This window comes from Myotis lucifugus, unplaced genomic scaffold (genome assembly GCF_000147115.1).
Source record: "Myotis lucifugus unplaced genomic scaffold, Myoluc2.0 scaffold_98, whole genome shotgun sequence".
Lineage (NCBI taxonomy): Eukaryota > Metazoa > Chordata > Mammalia > Chiroptera > Vespertilionidae > Myotis > Myotis lucifugus.
Window position 1 is genome coordinate 4,584,418 of NW_005871146.1, and position 17,611 is coordinate 4,602,028.

The 17,611-nt window shown below is 43.6% G+C and overlaps 1 protein-coding gene across 1 annotated transcript in view; it reads right to left on the bottom strand.

Annotated features, from left to right (window-relative positions):
• The window catches only part of LOC102432435 (putative ATP-dependent RNA helicase DDX11-like protein 8), a 45,446-nt gene that overhangs the window by 16,387 nt on the left and 11,448 nt on the right, over positions 1–17,611 (bottom strand). The window contains 4 exon segments of the mRNA XM_023756735.1: positions 679–724; positions 2,426–2,583; positions 2,905–2,991; positions 3,753–4,001. Coding sequence (XP_023612503.1) covers positions 679–724; positions 2,426–2,583; positions 2,905–2,991; positions 3,753–4,001 — 540 coding nt within the window.

Below are 17,611 nucleotides of genomic sequence, written 5' to 3' on the forward strand. Positions count from 1 at the left end.
TGGCCACCTTAGGAAAAGTATTTCCCTGGGTGGTGACTCTTGACATGGAAAAGGTCCCTAAGATTCTGGGGAGTGGTGAGGGGCTGTTCCACACACACCTCCCAAGGGCATGGAGGGTGGGGCTGGCAGTAAAGCAGGCGGAGGCTGAGCTGAACACTCTTTCTCTGAACTCCGCTAAGATTTAGAAGAGTGAGGAGAGGAAAAAAGAGAAAGGGGGGGGGGTGTCTAGTTTCAACAGAGAAAACAAAGGTATTACATGAATGAAACCAAATGATTTGAATTTGAGAAGTGTTGGCACCACTTATGCCTCATAGCTCTCCATGCAAATGAAAATATGAACAAAAGAGGAGCATGCCATCAGAACATCCAAAGGACAAAGAACTCTCACTCTGACCTGCCCTGGCCTTCCCCAACTCCTAATGCAGAGAGAGACCCAGGGTCCTTGGCCCAGAATGGCTATTCTCCCAAGTCCTGCGGCACATGAGCCCGGGCATCGCTCCCATGCGATGTTTCCCCAGGTGCCCAGACCAGCTTGCCAGGTGAGCACCTAGAGACCAGGTTTGGGTCTGGGGAGATGGAGTCAGTGGGCTGGAGGCTCCTCACCTACAGGAGGGACCCTCGCATTTTCCCTGGACTCCAGGCCAATCACAGCACAAAGCTTAGGACATGGCATCTTACCTTAGTTACATGTTCTTCCTCCAGGTCATCCTCATCCTCATCTAATCTGAGAGAAAAACAAAACACAGAAAAACATTCTTCTCAGCAAACGCAGGCCAACTAGAAACACACTTACTGAGCATCTTACCACGTGCCAGCGATCAGCCCTAGACCTAAACAACTAAGAACCAAACTGAAGATTGAGCTCTGAGCTAGGAGACGGACACATCCCAGCAGTGAAGTTCCACCAAAGCAGCAGGTGGTCGCTTGTGCTCTCGGTCAGGGAGACGCCCCAGGCTAACACCAAGGCCATCCTCCCACTGCCACTCAGGAGAGGACAGAGAGAGAAAGGACATGGTATTCCCAAAACCCTAGGGTCAATGTTTGACTGTCATCCAAGGCTACTCTCCGCTCACTGTCTAACCTCCAGCAAATGGGACTTCTCTCAATTCACCAAGAGAACTTGATTCTACCACTCTATCAGAGCTTGGGCATGCTGTGCTCTGTGCCAGGAATGCTCTCTCCCTCACTTCTTCCCTTTACCTAGCCAACTGCTAGTCAACTTCAAGACCTCCTCATAAACATTACCTGCTCTGGGCAGCGTTCCTCAATCTCCCCTGGCAGGGTTGCCTGCCCTGTAACACACTGCCATGGTCCCTGTGATACTCATCTCTTTCAAAAACCATTTCTTCTTCTGTCTCCTCAACCACCCTATCCTGTCCACAGGTGGATCTGGGTGTGTCTTGTTTCTACGAAGCACCCCCACAGCCTGCAAACAGCAGCAACTCCATGCACATTTCCTAAGTGAAGCCCCAAATGACAGGGTGAGGGGATAAAAGATGCTGTCACTCATGACCATATCAATCTCTTCTCCCCTCAGAATTAAAAAAAAACACTTAAATTAAAAAACTAAATAAATAAATCATATGCCACGTAGTGCACAGACTCAGCAGGATCTGGGTGCAAGGCTGGATGTGTGAATAAACGAAGTCTGCCCTTTCTGGGAATGAATGAGGAGCCCATCAGCACTGGGGACTGTAAGTCAACCTGCATTACTTGGCTGGTTGTTTAGTCAACGTTATTAGTCTAAGCTTCTTAGAAAACACAAAATCCTTTTTCAGATATACTCTACCTTGTATATAAGGTGGGGACATCAGATGGATTTTTTTGTTTTTGTTCACCTAGCAATTCAGTTTTTTTAAAAAGCAGAAATGCTCACTGCCTTGGGCTATTAGAAAAGGAGTTAGTTACAGTGTTAGTTTCTTGGTCAATAAAGAACTGTTCAGTCAGCTTTGTCTGAAAGGCCTGGATTTAAATTACAGGCCACAGGAACCAAGATGGTGGTGTGGGTAAGCACCTGAACCCAATGCAGTTTGGTACTTAAGAGTCTGAGATCTAGAGTTGGGTGACCGGGTTCAAGTCTCAGCTCCCCGCTACCTGGCCTTGTGGCCTTGGCCAAGGCATCACACCTGGCTGGGCCACAGCTCCCTCAGGTGTAAAGGGAAGACACAAATACTGATGCGAGAATAATGGCATTAACAGACATGCAGCCAGTGCCCGGCAGAGAGAGAGGGCTGACTATCACTGCCATTATCACTTACGCACCCTAAGGAGGAGCCTGTCTGAGAGAAGAGGCAGTGGCTGGCATTCCATCCCTTCAGATGCCCGAAGAGTGACAAGGAAGCCTGCTTCTTTCTTGGCACAAGGAAGGAGCTGCCTCCCATGTGGGCTCAGCAGGGTGGTGGGTGGAGCAGAAGTGCTATCTTACCCATTAGGAGCTCCTTTCTCCTCATCACTCTCGTACTCTGAGAGGACCAGCTCCTCCTCCCCAGATGCCAGCTGCTCCAGGGGCTCAGCCTCTGTTCCTGCTGCCAGGATGTCCCTGCTGAGACGGAGGAGACGCTCTGTCTCTTCTTCTTCCTGTCTCTGTACAGGAGCAGTGCAGGAGGGGAAAGATAACCTCAGTACTGATGCCCCCACCTTCGACAGAGTCAGCCTCAGTGTGGCCATCCCCAAGGACCACACACACACACACACACACACACACACACACGCCATTAACTTGGGCCTTGCTGCTTTACTGGCATCAATATCCTAGGTATCACTACCTCGGCTCAAGTTCCCATCCACTGGGTCATAAGGACTTAGGGAGTGGGGGTCAGGGAGAGGAACCTGAAGACCTGGCCACTCACCCAAAGGAGCTACACCTCGAGGCCCCAAGCAGCCACCCCGGGAGATGACACTCACCTCACGCTTGGCTGCATACTTGAGCTGTGTATTGTGACGGAGCTGCTGAAGGCGTTCTTCTCGCTTCTTCCTCCTGATCTGCTCCTTCTAAAGAGGAAAGAAGCCGTAAAGGAGACTCCTGCAGGAAGCCCAAACCAAGGCTTTCTTACAGAGTCTGGGGCTGCTCAGCCTAGTGCCTCTTCACACAAGGCAGTTCTCCTCCCCTGGCCAGCACCCATCACCAGACCCGGAGCCTCGCCAGGTCCCCGCCTCGCTGCTCACTGCAGGAAGTCTGTATACCCCCTGCCAAAGCCACATACTCTCACAATAAAATGCATACCTTATTGAGTTTGCAGCCATGAAACCATGTTGCCAATGGCAACAGTGAGATAGGTTCCTTTCCCAGGTGGGTAATGAATGGGACCTGCCAACCCCTTATCTAGAGAAGGCCTGTTGACATCAGCTTTAAAAAGATAGCAAGGCCCTGGCCAATGTTTCTCAGTGGTTAGAGCGCCGGCCCATGCACCAAAGGGTCACAGTCAAGAGCATGTACCTGGGTTGTGTGTTCACTATGCGCCCTTGGTCAGGGCAGCATGTGTGAGGAGACAATCGATTGATGTAAGAGTCTCTCTCACATAGGTGTTTCTCTCCACCCTCCTTCAAAAGCAATGGTAAAAATATCCCCAGGTGAGGATTAACAACAAAAAAGACAGCAAGGGTGCAACACCATTAACTCAACAAAGCTGCCAGGAGAACTAAGAGGCATTGCAAAGCCAAAGAACACATATTTAAATCTTGGAATCAACCCAAAATAATCACTGAAGTGCTGTTTCCTAGATCACTCCCACTTCTTTTACCCTGGATCTCACCTTTAGTCGGTCCACCAGGTCCCTTTCTTCTTTCTTCTGCACAAACTGAGTAACCCAGTCAGGTTCTCCAGTAGGCCCCAGGGTGTCTGGAGTCTCTTGACATGAGGATGAAATACATGGGGGCTGGTCCTTCCCATCATTGGAGGGGGCAGTTCCAGTTTTAAGGAGATGTGCCTCCTCTTGACGTTTCTTCTCTTCAAAGTCACGAAGCCAGGAAAGGGCCCCACAAATAAGACTTAAGGATTTTCCCTACAGGAAAAACATGTTTTCAGAAATAGAGAACAAACCAAGCTTCCCAAATGACCTTTCCATTTTACTAAAGCTTCAAAAAGAGTCTGACTTTAAATATTAGACCAGCCTGGGGAAGAAAGAAAAGGAAATTAGCAAGAAAAATAGCCAGGAAAAGTAGGACGAAGGAAGGAATAAAAACGAAGCTCTTAGCTTAGTTATACAAGTCACTGCTCCTCAAAGAATTTGAAGTGGCTTATCAGGTTACACATAACTACTGTAAGTCAACATAATTAGAAGTGAGAAAGTAGATAAACGGCCCCCAAAAGAATTAAGGCAAAAACATGTGGAGCATGAAATGCCACCCACGTGCTGAGGAGGAGCGACACCTTTCAAGCAGCTGGTGTGCAGGTAGAACATGACCAGTCCTGTAGTCCCGGCATTCATAACTTTGTTGAAGCAAAAGAACACAATTCTTTTATATATATATATATATATATATATATATATATATATATATATATATATATATAAATATATACACGCACACATATGTATATATGTGTATATGTGTGTGTGTGTGTGTGTGTGTGTGTGTGTGTATATTTATTTATATATATATATATATATAATATAATACAAGAGAGGAAGGGAGAAGGGATAGAGAGTTAGAAACATCGATGAGAGAGAAACATCAATCGGCTGCCTCCTGCACACTCCCTACTGGGGATGTGCCCGCAACCAAGGTACATGCCCTTGACAGGAATCAAACCTGGGACCCTTGAGTCCGCAGGCTGACGCTCTATCCACTGAGCCAAACTATCACTGTAGTTTCAACTAGGAATGCACACCTAGTTGAATAAGACGAAGCATATTCAGAGATTCAGTTAAATCAATTCTTGATTTAAAGACAAGAATTCTCCCTGTGGGTCCGTGTTATGGGTTGAATCTTGTCTCCCCAAAATCCACGTCAAAGTCCCAACCTCCAGTGTCTCAGAATGTGGCCTTATTTGGAAGCAGAGTCATTGCAGGTGTATTTAGTCAAGATGAGGTAGGCCCTAATCCAATATGACTGGTGTCCTTATAAAAAGGGGAAATTTGGACACACAGGCCGCAAAGGAAGGTGATCAGCAGGGAAAAGAGACATCTAAGGAGCGTGGGACGGACGACCAGACAACCGGACACTTAGCATATTAGGCTTTTATTACATAGGATAATAAAAGTACTCTTAACTTGGGATGAGGATCTATTCGCTTTCATCAAATTCTCAGGCCTGAGAATGATGGCTACTTCTGAAGAACGGATGACTCACATATGTTTAGAAAAGCCCCATATGTTCCATTTCTGTCCATTTTTGATAGAGACTGAGCGACAAAGACTTGCAGACAGCAGATGCCAGAAAAACCTGGGGCAGCCATTCTGTGCTGCCTGGGAATGGGGAGCCATTCGCTTCAGCTGTCATCAAGCGAGGAGTAGGAGAGACGTCCCCCATGTAACAGTGTCCCAGGCACAGATGCCTGGTCAGAGAGCCAGCAGCCTCCTCCTGAAAGTGAGCTGAAGAAGTTTCTAAAGGGATGGGCAAAGTTATCTTCCAGAAAAAACGGTGGCAAACTCTAACATCAAGAAAAAAAAGACCACCAAACCCCTGCAGATCCATGTTCCATAATAAGGCCACAGAAATTTTAAACTGGAAAATATTAAAAAGATGTATAATCAACTGCTCACCTGTTATGAAATAAATTTAATAAAGTACCCACAGTATACCTAGCTTTGCACAATGTTATTTCCTTGGGATTTTGTTAAAATAACAGTTTAAAAAGTTTATGCAAAGAAAACTAACTTCATTCTTTCTAAACGCCTACACTGTAGCAAGCACTGGGCTTGATGGTGGGAACACAGAACTCTCTAGAAAGTGCCCACAGGCACAAACTTAAACATCTCACTTGAAGAGTTTATGCATTCCTGCGGGACACGGACCCCAGAACTGCAATGCTATACAAGGCACAGTGGGCACAGAGGCAAGAGGTCAACTCAATGTGGTGGACTCATGAAAGGTCTAAAAAGATGATGCTTGAGGGAAAATAGGCACCATCATAGGGAACGGGCATCTGAGGCAGAGGACTAGAAGGTGAGGCACAGCCTGTAACAACATGGCACCCCTGCAGGAAGCGGGGCACAAGGACAGGAGGCAGCTCTATTAGGGGCGGGATGTGGAAGACAGTGGCTTTTTCTTGAAGGCAACTGAAGTACACAGATGAGGCCACAGAACTGAGAGCACCAACATGAAGGGCCGAGTAGAGGGAAGAGGAAGCCTGGAATGGACAAGGGGCTGAAGACGGAAAGACCTGAGAGGGAGGTGGTAGGCCTTCAGGTTAAACAAGTTGGTATGTACACATGCTCTTCTATGTCCTTTTCTGAACACATTAAAATTAAACCAAAGGCATAAAAGAGGCTCACACACACAAAAACAAAGAAAGTGGAAGAAGGGATAGTAACAAGTTTTAGGAGAGAAAGCAGAGAAATGGAACTAACTTAGCAGAGTAAAGGACACTGAGCCCCAGTGTCTACAGAGGTCTCCTCAGATTCCCCCTCAGAAATGCCCGGAAACTAGCAGGGCCAAGGCATAGCACTGAAAACAAAGGTATTAATTGAAATTCTTTTAAGGATAATTGGACCCCCAAGTTGTAGTCCCCACTCCTCACAGAAGACAGTTTATTCTCTGGTAAAGCTGAGCCAGGAGGTCCTAGAGACAGCAGGTTGAGTGAAGCGTGGGGAAGAGGGCTGAAAGGAGAGCATTAAGTGAGAGACTGTGTACCTGAAGTCACGTCTCCAGTCTCCTCAAAAATACTGGCTGTCAGGCTTGGACCCACTAGGCAAGAGTTCAAAGGAGAGACTTCTCTGGAAAAACTAGAAGGCTCTAGGGAAAATTCTACAAATAGTGACAAATGGAAGCCCCCAAAGAGTGGCTGGGCCTATGGGTCCACAGTCTCCATCACTGGCCTTTCACTCAGCCTTGCAGTGGCATTTTCTTGAACACCAACAGAAGACAGCCAAGGATCGCCAGGCATTTGAGGAAAGCCTCAAAACAAAACATGGAACCCCAAATTGGGGGGTGGGGGGCGGGCAATGCAGGGAGGAAAAGACTTCAAACTACTACTATCACTGATATCTTCAGAATGATATTATTTCCATGAAACAAGAAGAGGATGCTATTTTTTAAAAAATTACAGAATAAGAACAAGCAAGAATATTTAAGAGATGACAGCCAAAATAAACTGAATAGAAAGACTGGGCAATGAAGTTAAAGAAATCTTGAAGAATTAGAATTTTAGGCAAAAACAAAAACAAACAAACCATGGTGCCCAAAGAGATGAGCAATTAGAAGAAAACATAATTATAGGATTAACCAGGAGGCCCAAAACCCAGTGAATGGGAGTACCAAGAAGATTATTATCAAACTAGAGGCCCAGTACACAAAAATTTGTGCACTCAGGCAGGGTCCCTCAGATCGGCCTGTGTCCAGGACCCCTTAGGGGATGTCCACCTGTCGACTTAGGCCCACTCCCTGGGGGGATCAGGCCTAAGTTGCAGTCAGGGAGCCCTCAGGGGATGTTCGACTAAAGGCTTAGGCCCCCAAGGGATCAGGTCTAAACCGTTAGTTGGACATTCTTAATGCTGCCACAGAGGTGGCAGAGGCTCCTACCACCACCACTGCGCTGGCCAGCCATGAGCCAGCTTCTGGCTGAGTGGCACTCCCCATATGGAAGTGCACTGACCACTAGGTGGAAGCTCCTGCATTGAGTGTCTGCCCCCTGGTGGCCAGTGCACATCATAGCAACCGGCCATTCTGCTGTTCAGTCAATTTGCATATTAGCCTTTTATTATTATTATATAGGATGTCCCTATTTCCCCCCTTTTGCCCCCTCTACCCAGCTCTTGCCCCTCACTTCTCTCTGGCCATCACCATACTGTTGTCTGTGTCCATGGGTTGTGCATATATTTTCTTTGGCTAATTCCTTCTTTAAATTCACTTCTTTAAATTTTTATTTTCAGATAAGTGCTTATAACTGCACTATTATATATTTTCTATTATATCATTTAGAATTAAGATATTTTTTAATTGAACCCTTGTAACTTTTAGTACAATTTAATAAATTATGCTAGAAGCAATTAGGAGATTTTTCATGTAATGCAGATACATTTCAATGAATATTTTATTAATTTTTAATTTTTTAATTTGAAATAATCTCATACATGTAAAAAAAAACTATAAAATACTACAGCATATTATATGTACCCTTCACCCAATTTCTTAGGTGTTAATAATTTAAACATAACCATTATACAACTAACAAAATTTGGAATATATTTTTCTTATAATCTCTTTAATGTTACTTAATCCATTTACTTTGTTTTTGTTAATCTTCACCCAAGAATATTTTTCCATTGAATTTTAGAGAGTGAAGGGAAAGGGAGAGACACATTGATTGGTTGCCTCCTGCACATGCTCTCATAGGGACTGGGGATCAAGCCAGCAACTGAGGTACATGCCCCTGACTGGAATCTAACCTGGGACCCTTCAGTCCACGGGCTAATGCTCTATCCACTGAGCAAAACAGGCTGTAGCTTAATTCATTTACTTTTAATCTATATGTGTCTTTATATTTAAAGTGGGTTTTGTTTTTGATTCACCTTCATAATCTGTCTTTTAATTGGTGCATTTATGCCACTGACTTTCAGAGTGCTTACTGATAGAGTTACTGCCATATCAGGCAGCTTCTGGGGCTTCTGGGGCTTCTGGGGCGTCTGGGGCCGGCCTTCCTTGCCGCCCGGGACTGGATCGGATCCCGGGCGGCAAGGCAGGCTGGCCCCAGTGCCCTGGATGGCGCTCGCGCTGTCCCGCCCTGCCTGTAGTATGCAAATTAGCCGCTATCTTTGTTGGCGGTTAATTTGCATATTGCACTGATTAGCCAATGGAAGGTGTAGTGAAGGTACGGTCAATTACCATGTTTGTCTATTATTTAATAGGATACAAGAAAATGTCTCAGGATGAGAGGTACATGTCCCAGATGGAAAGTGCTCAAGTAACCAGTACAAGGAATTAAACACGCATAGCAGGTCCGTCAGCATGCAATTTCAGACACAAAGGATAAAGAGAAGATCCTGAAAACTTTGGAGGATGAGGTGGGATCAGGTCGCAGAGGACTGAAGTGCAGACTACCACTGAGCTTCTCAACAGCAACAATGGAAACTAGTGAACAGAGGAAGCAACTATGAGGGAGAATTCTTTTGAAGCTACACTTATATATCCAGCCAAACTATTAATACCAACCAAGTAGAACTAATACATTTTCAGACCAGCAAAGTCTTAAACACTTACTTCCTAGACAGCCCTTTTCAGGAAGATTCTCTACCAAAACAAGGAAATAAACTAAGAAGATATAGGTCCAAGAAACAGAGACTCCATTACAGAAAAAAATAAGGAAAAAATAAACATAACATGGATGAATCTCAAAAATATGCTGAGTGGATAAAAGAAACCAGCTACACAAGAGTACACACCATATCATTCCATTTTTGTGGAATAGTGGAAAAGTTAATCTACAGAAATCAGATCAATGGCTGAGGCTGATAAAGTGGGAATGGAGGGGCAGCCGCAGGGAGCCACTTCCAGAAGGTACAGGGAACTTTCCGTGGTGATGGATATGTTTTGCATCTTGATCGCAATGATGATATGGGTATACACATGTTTCAAAACTCATTGGAATTGTAGACTTAAAAGGGGTACATATTTCTATATATCAATTATCCTCAAAAAAGTGTTTTTTTTTAAAAAAAGGAGCAAAGGGAAATCCTCCAGCAATCGCTGTGAAGTAGGTGTAAGAAACAACTAATTCAGATTAGAACAAATGGATGAAGGACTTCAAGAAAGTCTCCAGGGTAAAATGGAATTGATTGTTATGGACTGAACTTATCCCCCCAAATATTCATATGTTGAAGCCCTAACCCGCTCATGACCATATTGGAAAAATTCTTTAAGGAGGTGATTAAGGTAAAATGAGGTCATAAAGGTATCCCTGATCTTCTGATAGATCTGGTGGTGTCCTTATAAAAGGGAAAGAGACACCAAATCTCTCTCTCCCTCTCTCTCTCCCCACCACCCCTTCTCTGCCATGTGAGGACATAGCAAGAAGATGGCCGTCTGAAAGCCAGGAAGAGGATCCTCACCAGACACCAAAGCCTGCTGCAACCTTACTCTTGGACATTTGTCTCCAGTACTGTGAGAAAATAAATTTCTGTCATTTAAACCACTCAGTCTATAGTATTTTGTTCTAGCAACTCTGGCAGACTAAGATGATAATTTTACATAGGGAACACAGGTATCCCCCACTTTCTGAAAGTTTGCATTAGGCAAACTGAGCTCCTTTGAAAAAGCAGAGTGGTATAACACAAACTTTCAGAAAGCAAACTTTTGGGAGTTGGAAGATATTCTCCACTTTATGCCATTTGGGCTTATGAAGGTTTCATAGGCATGCTCTACAGCTGTCCCTCAGTATTCATGAGCGATTAGTCCCAAGACCCCCAAGAATACAAAAATCTGAATATGCTCACTTCTCTTATATAAAACTAGAGGCCCGGTGCACAAAAATTTGTGCACTCGGGAGTAGGGGGTCCCTCAGCCCGGCCTGTGCCCTCTCGCAGTCTGGGACCCCTCGGGGGTGACCACTTGCTGGCTTAGGCCTGCTCCCCGGGGGATTGGGCCTAAGATGGCAATCAGACATCCCTCTGGCAGCCGGGCAGCCCTCAGGGGATGCCCACTTGCCAGCGGGGAGCAGACCTAAGCTGCAGTCGGACATCCTTAGCGCTGCTGAGGAGGCAGGAGAGGCTCCCACCACCACTGCTGTACTGGCAGCCATCAGCCTGGCTTGTGGCTGAGCAGAGCTCCTCCCATGTGAGAGCGCCCTGACCACCAGAGGGCAGCTCCTGCATTGAGCGTCTGACCCCTGGTGGTCAGTGTGTGTCATAGTGACCAGTCATTCCCAGTCCTTCTGCTATTAGGGTCAGTTTGCATATTACTCTGTTACTATATAGGATAGAGGCCTGGTGCACAGGTGGGGGCCGGCTGGTTTGCCCTGAAGGGTGATCCGGATCAGGGTGGGGGTCCCACTTGGGTGCCTGTACAGCCTGGGTGAGGGGCTGATGGCTGTTTGAAGCTGGTCACACCCCCTTCAGGGTGGGGGTCCCCACTGGGGTACCTGGCCAGTCTGGGTGAGGGGCTGAGGGCTGTTTTCAGGCTGGCGGGTGACTGAAGCTCCCAGCCTCTTTTTTTTCTTTTTTTTATTCTGGGATTTATTTACCTTCTATAGCTATCATTGGAGCTGAGAGCCAGCTCCAGCTCTGAGGCCGTTGCCGGCTGAAAGCAGGTATCTGGGTTTGTTTAGCTTCTATAATTGAAACTCTGTTACCATCACTGGCGCTCTAAGCTCTGAGCCGCCGGAGGCTGAAAGCAGGTATCTGGAGTTTGTTTAGCTTCTATAATTGCAACATTGTTGCATCCGGAGCTCAGAGCTGGGCGAAGGCAGGCGGGGAACCTTGGCTTCCTCCATCACCAGGGCAACCAAGCCTCATGTTCGCTTCAGCTGCGTGGCTGCCGGCCGACATCTTGGCTGGCGATTAATTTGCATATCTCACTGATTAGCCAATGGGAAGGGTAGCGAAGTTATGGTTAATTACAATGTTTCTCTATTATTAGATAGGACTAGAGGCCCGGTGCAGGAAATTCATGCACGGGTGGGATCCCTAGGCCTGGCCTGTGATCAAGGCCAATCGGGGCCTTCTGGGTGCCAGCCAGAGCCTTCCTTCCTGCCGGCTGCGGCCAGGGCCTGCCTTCCTGCTGGCTGCTGGCCAGGGGAAAGGACCGTGGGTGGTTGGCCAGCAGCGGGGAGGGGCCAAGGGAGGTTGACCGGCCATGGGAGGTTGGCTATAGGAGCACACTGACCCCCAGGGGGTAGCTCCTACATTGAGCATCTGCCCCCTGGTGGTCAGTGTGTGTCATAGTGACTGTCATTCCAGCTCTGGTGTTCCGGTTGTTTAGGCTTTTATACATATAGATGACTTAGTATTTGCATGTAACCTATGCACATCCTCCCATACACTTTAAATCATGTCTAGATTACTTATAATACTTAATGTAATGTAAATGTTATATAAATAATTGCTATACTATACTGTTTAGGTAATAACAACAAGAAAAAAGTCTCTACATGTTCAGCAATTGTCATAGGTCTAACTACATAGTACATGTCAGCAATAAGGTAGCTTTTCTCCCCCAATATTTTTGATCTAGAGTTGGTTGAATCCCTGGGTGAAAAACCCACAGACAAGGGCCAACTGTACTTTTGGACAATGTGAAAATCTGCATCATATTGAGAGACTACTGGATGATCTGTGAGGAACTAGCCTAAGCATATTAAAAATGAAACAAACTTTTTTTTATCTTTAAATTCTTTATTAGTTAAGGAATTACAAATGTGTCCTCATTCCCCCCCATTAATCCCCATCCTCCCCCAGCCCCAACTCATGCTCTCATCCCCCTGTTGTCCATGTCCATTGGTTTGGCTTATATGCATGCATACAAGTCCTTTGGTTGATCTCTTCCCCTTACCCTCACCCTCACCTACTTTCACTCTGGGGGTTGATAGTCTGATCGCTGTTTTTCTGTCTTTGGATCTGTCCCTGTTCATCAGTCTATGTTGTTCTCTATATTCCAAAAATGAGTGAGATCATGTGGTATTTATCTTTCTCTGACTGGCTTATTTCACTTAGCATAAGGCTCTCCAGTTCCATCCAAGCTGTTGCAAAAGGCAAGAGTTCCTTCTTTTTTATCGCAGCATAGTATTCCATTGTGTAGATGTACCACAGTTTTCTAATCCACTCATCTGCTGATGGGCACTTAGGCTGTTTCCAAATCTTAGCTATGGTGAATTGTGCTGCTATGAACATAGGGGTGCATATATCCTTTCTCATTGGTGTTTTTGGCTTCGTGGGATATATTCCTAGAAGTGGGATCACGGGGTCAAATGGGAGTTCCATTTTTAGTTTTTTGAGGAAGCTCCATACTGTTCTCCACAGTGGCTGCACCAGTCTGCATTCCCACCAGCAGTGCAGAAGGGTTCCTTTTTCTCCAAATCCTCTCCAACACTTGTTGTTTGTTGATTTGTTGATGATAGCCACTCTGACAGCTGTGAGGTGATACCACATTGTCATTTTGATTTGCATCTCTCGTATAATTAGTGACTTTGAGCATGTTTTCATATGTCTTTCGGCCCTCTGTATGTCCTCTTTTGAAAAGTGTCTATCTAGGTCCATTGCCCATTTTTTGATTGGATTGTTTATCTTCCTATTATTAAGTTTCATGAGTTCCATGTAAATGTTGGAGATTAAACCCTTATCGGTGATATCATTGGCAAATATGTTCTCCCATGCAGTGGGTCTTCTTGTTGTTTTGTTGATGGTTTCCTTTGCTGTGCAAAAGCTTTTTATTTTGATGTAGTCCCATTTGTTTATTTTCTCTTTAGTTTCCATTGCCCTAGGAGCATTATCAGAGAAGAAATTCCTTCGGCATATGTTTGCAATTTTGCTGCCTGTGGATTCCTCTAGTATTTTTATGGGTTCCCATCTTAGATTTAAGTCTTTTATCCATTTTGAGTTTATTTTTGTGTATGGTGTGAGTTGGTGGTCTATTTTGATCTTTTTGCATGTATCGGTCCAATTTTCCCAACACCATTTATTGAAGAGACTGTCTTGACTCCATTGTATGCTCTTGCCTCCTTTGTCGAATATTAATTGGGCATAGTGGTTTGGGTCGATTTCTGGGTTGTCTATTCTATTCCATTGATCTATATGTCTGTTCTTGTGCCAGAACCAAGCTGTTTTAAGAACAGTGGCTTTGTAATACAGTTTGATATCTGGTATTGAGATCCCACCTACTTTGTTCTTCTTTCTCAGTATTGCTGCAGCGATTCAAGATCTTTTTTTTTTAAATTCCAGATGACTTTTTTGGAACGTTCGTTCTAGATCTGTGAAATATGCCGTTGGTAATTTAATGGGGATTGCATTGAATCTATAGATTGCTTTGGGTAATATGAACATTTTGATGATGTTGATTCTAACAATCCATGAACATGGTATGTTCTTCCATCTGTTTATGTCTTCCTCTATCTCTTTTTTCAGTGTCCTGTAGTTTTTCGCATATAAGTCTTTTACCTCCTTAGTTAAGTTTATTCCTAGGTATCTTAATTTTTTTGGTGCGATGGTAAATGGGATTGATTTTTTAGTCTCTCTTTCTGTAAGTTCACTATTGGTGTATAGAAATGCCATAGATTTCTTGGCATTAATTTTGTATCCTGCTACATTGCCAAATTCATTTATTAAGTCTAATAGTTTTTTGATGGAGTCTTTAGGGTTTTTTATGTATAATATCATGTCATCTGCAAATAAGGACAGTTTTACTTCCTCTTTTCCAATTTGGATGCCTTTTATTTCTTCTTCTTGCCTAATTGCAATGGCTAATACTTCCAGTACTATGTTGAACAAGAGTGGTGAGAGTGGGCATCCCTGTCTTGTTCCTGTTCTTAGGGGAAATGGTGTTAGTTTTTGCCCATTGATTATGATGTTGGCTGTGGGTTTGTCATATATGGCTTTTATTATGTTGAGATATGATCCTTCTATTCCTACCTTCCTGAGAGTTTTTATCAAGAAAGGGTGTTGAATTTTGTCGAAAGCTTTTTCGCAAATCAATAAACATGATTCATCACATAAACAAATTGTTTTATCTCTATCTGGTTTTGGTATTAGGGTGATGCTGGCTTCATAGAATGAGCTGGGAAGTGTTCCTTCTTCTTGAATTTTTTGGAATAGTCTGAGGAGGATATGTTTTAATTCTTCCTTGAATGTTTGGTCAAACTCCCCTGTGAAGCCATCTGGCCCCAGGCTTTTGTTTGCTGGGAGCTTTTTGATGACTGCTTCAATTTCTTCCATCGTTATTGGCCTGTTGAGATTTTTAGAATCCTCTGGATTGAGTTTTGGAAGATTGTATTTTTCTAGGAATATGTCCATTTCCTCCAGGTTGTCTAGATTGTTAGAGTAGAGTTGTTCATAGTATTTTTTAACAATTCTTTTAATTTCTGAGGGGTCTGTTGTTATTTTGCCTCTTTCATTTCTGATTTTGTTTATTTGAGTCCTCTCTCTTTGCTTCTTGGTGAGCCTGGCTAGAGGCTCATCAATCTTGTTTATCCTTTCAAAGAACCAGCTCTTGCTTTCATGGATCTTTCGTATTGGTTTTTTTTTTTTTTTTTTGGTCTCTATATCATTTATTTCTGCTCTGATCTTTATTATCTCCTTTCTTCTGCTCACTCTGGGCTTTTTTGTTGTTGTTGTTCTCTTTCTAATTCTTTGAGTTGTAGAGTTAAATGATTTACTATCATTTTTTCTTGTTTTTTGAGGTAGGCCTGTAGCGCTATAAACTTCCCTCTTAGGACTGCTTTCATTGTGTCCCACAGATTTTGGGTTGTTGTACTGTTATTGTCATTAGTTTTCAAGGTGTTTTTAATTTCTACTTTGATTTCACTGGTAACCCATTCATTATTTAGTAACATGCTATCCAGCTTCCAAGTGTTTGAGTTTTTTGGATTGTTTTTATTGTGGTTTATTTCTAATATTATGCCCTTGTGATCTGAGAAAATGCTTGGTATGATTTCAATCTTCTTGTATTTGGGGAGACTTTGCTTGTGACCCAATATGTGGTCTATTTTTGAAGATGTCCCATGTGCACTAGAGAAGAAGGTATATTCCGTGGCTTTGGGGTGAAATGTTCTGAAGATGTCAATTAAGTCCATCTGATCTAGTGAGTCATTTAGGATTGCTGTTTCTTTGCTGATTTTTTGTCTAGAGGATTTATCCAGTGATGTCAGTGGTGTGTTTAAGTCTCCTACTATGATTGTGTGGTTGTTGATCTCTCCCTTGTTATTTTCCAGGAGGTTTTTTTTTATGTATTTGGGTGCTCCTGCATTGGGTGCATATATGTTCATAAGGTTTATATCCTCTTGTTGTATTGATCCCTTTAATATTATGAAGTGGCCTTCCTTATCTCTTGTTATGGCCTTCACTTTGAGGTCTATTTTGTCTGATATAAGTATTGCTACCCCAGCTTTTTTTTCATTTCCATTTACCTGAAAGATATTTTTCCATCCCTTTACTTTCAGTCTGTGTGAGTCCCTTTTTCTGAGGTGGGTCTCTTGTAGACAGCAAATATATGGGTCATGTCTGTTTATCCATTTAGCCACTCGATGTCTTTTGATTGGAGCGTTTAGTCAGTTTACATTTAAAGTTATTATTGAAAGGTACGTTCTTGGATTCATTTCTATTTTCGTGCCTGTGTTCTTTGTTACCTTTATATTTCTTCTTTTTACAGCATTCCTTTTAGCATTTCTTGCATTGCTGGCTTGGTGGTGATAAACTCCCTTAGCCTTTTTTTTGTCTGCAAAGCTCCTGATTTCCCCTTCAATTTTGATTGATAGTCTTGCTGGATATAGTATTCTTGGATTCAGTCCTTTGCTTTGCAACACTTTGTATACCTCCCTCCATTCCCTTCTAGCTTGATGTGTTTCTGTTGAGAAATCATTTGATAATCTGATGGGGGATCCTTTGTAGGTAACTCTCTGTTTCTCTCTTGCAGCCTTTAAGATTCTCTCTTTGTATTGTACATTTGCCATCATTATTATGACGTGTCTTAGTGTGGGTCTTTTGGGGTTCATCTTACTTGGGACTCTCTGCACTTGTGTAACTTTTTTCTTCCCCATATCTGGTAAGTTTTCTGTCATTATTCCTTCAAATAGATTTTCTAATCCTTGCTGCTCTTCTTGTCCTTCTTGCAGCCCTATTATGCATATGTTACTTCGTTTCATGTTGTCCCAAAGCTCCCTTAGGCTCTCCTCCTGCTTTTTAATTTTTTTCTCCAGTTGCTGTTCAGATTGAGCTTGTTTCTCTGCCTTATCTTCTAACTCACTAATTCGGTCCTCTGCTTCTTCTAGTCTGCTGTTGAAACATTCCATGGTGTTTTTGATTGTAGCTATATCACTTTTTATTTCTTCCTGATTCTTGCATAGGTTGTTGATTTTCTTATCCATCTGGTGAATGAATTGTACAACCATTATTCTGAATTCTTTTTCTGTCATGTTGCATGCTTCAACTTCATTAATTTCCTTTCTTGGCGACTCCTCATTGTCTTTCCTCTGGGTGTTGTGTCGTCTCTTCATTCTGATTATCTCCCGATGGTTCAAACGTCGAGTTGCGTGGGCCTGGGCCATGTGCAGTGGGAGCCTCACACCACCCTCTATTGAGTACCTTACTAGGTGCTGAACATTGAGCTGGTACTTAAACAAACTTTTAAAAGGCAATTATTAACTCTAGAAAAATAAAATTATTCTATGAAAAAACAATCCTATCTAATAATAGACAGACATGGTAATTGACCATACCTTCGATACGCCTCCCATTGGCTAATAAGCACGATATGCAAATTACCCACCGAACAAAGATGGCGGCTAATTTGCATACTGCAGGCAGGGCGA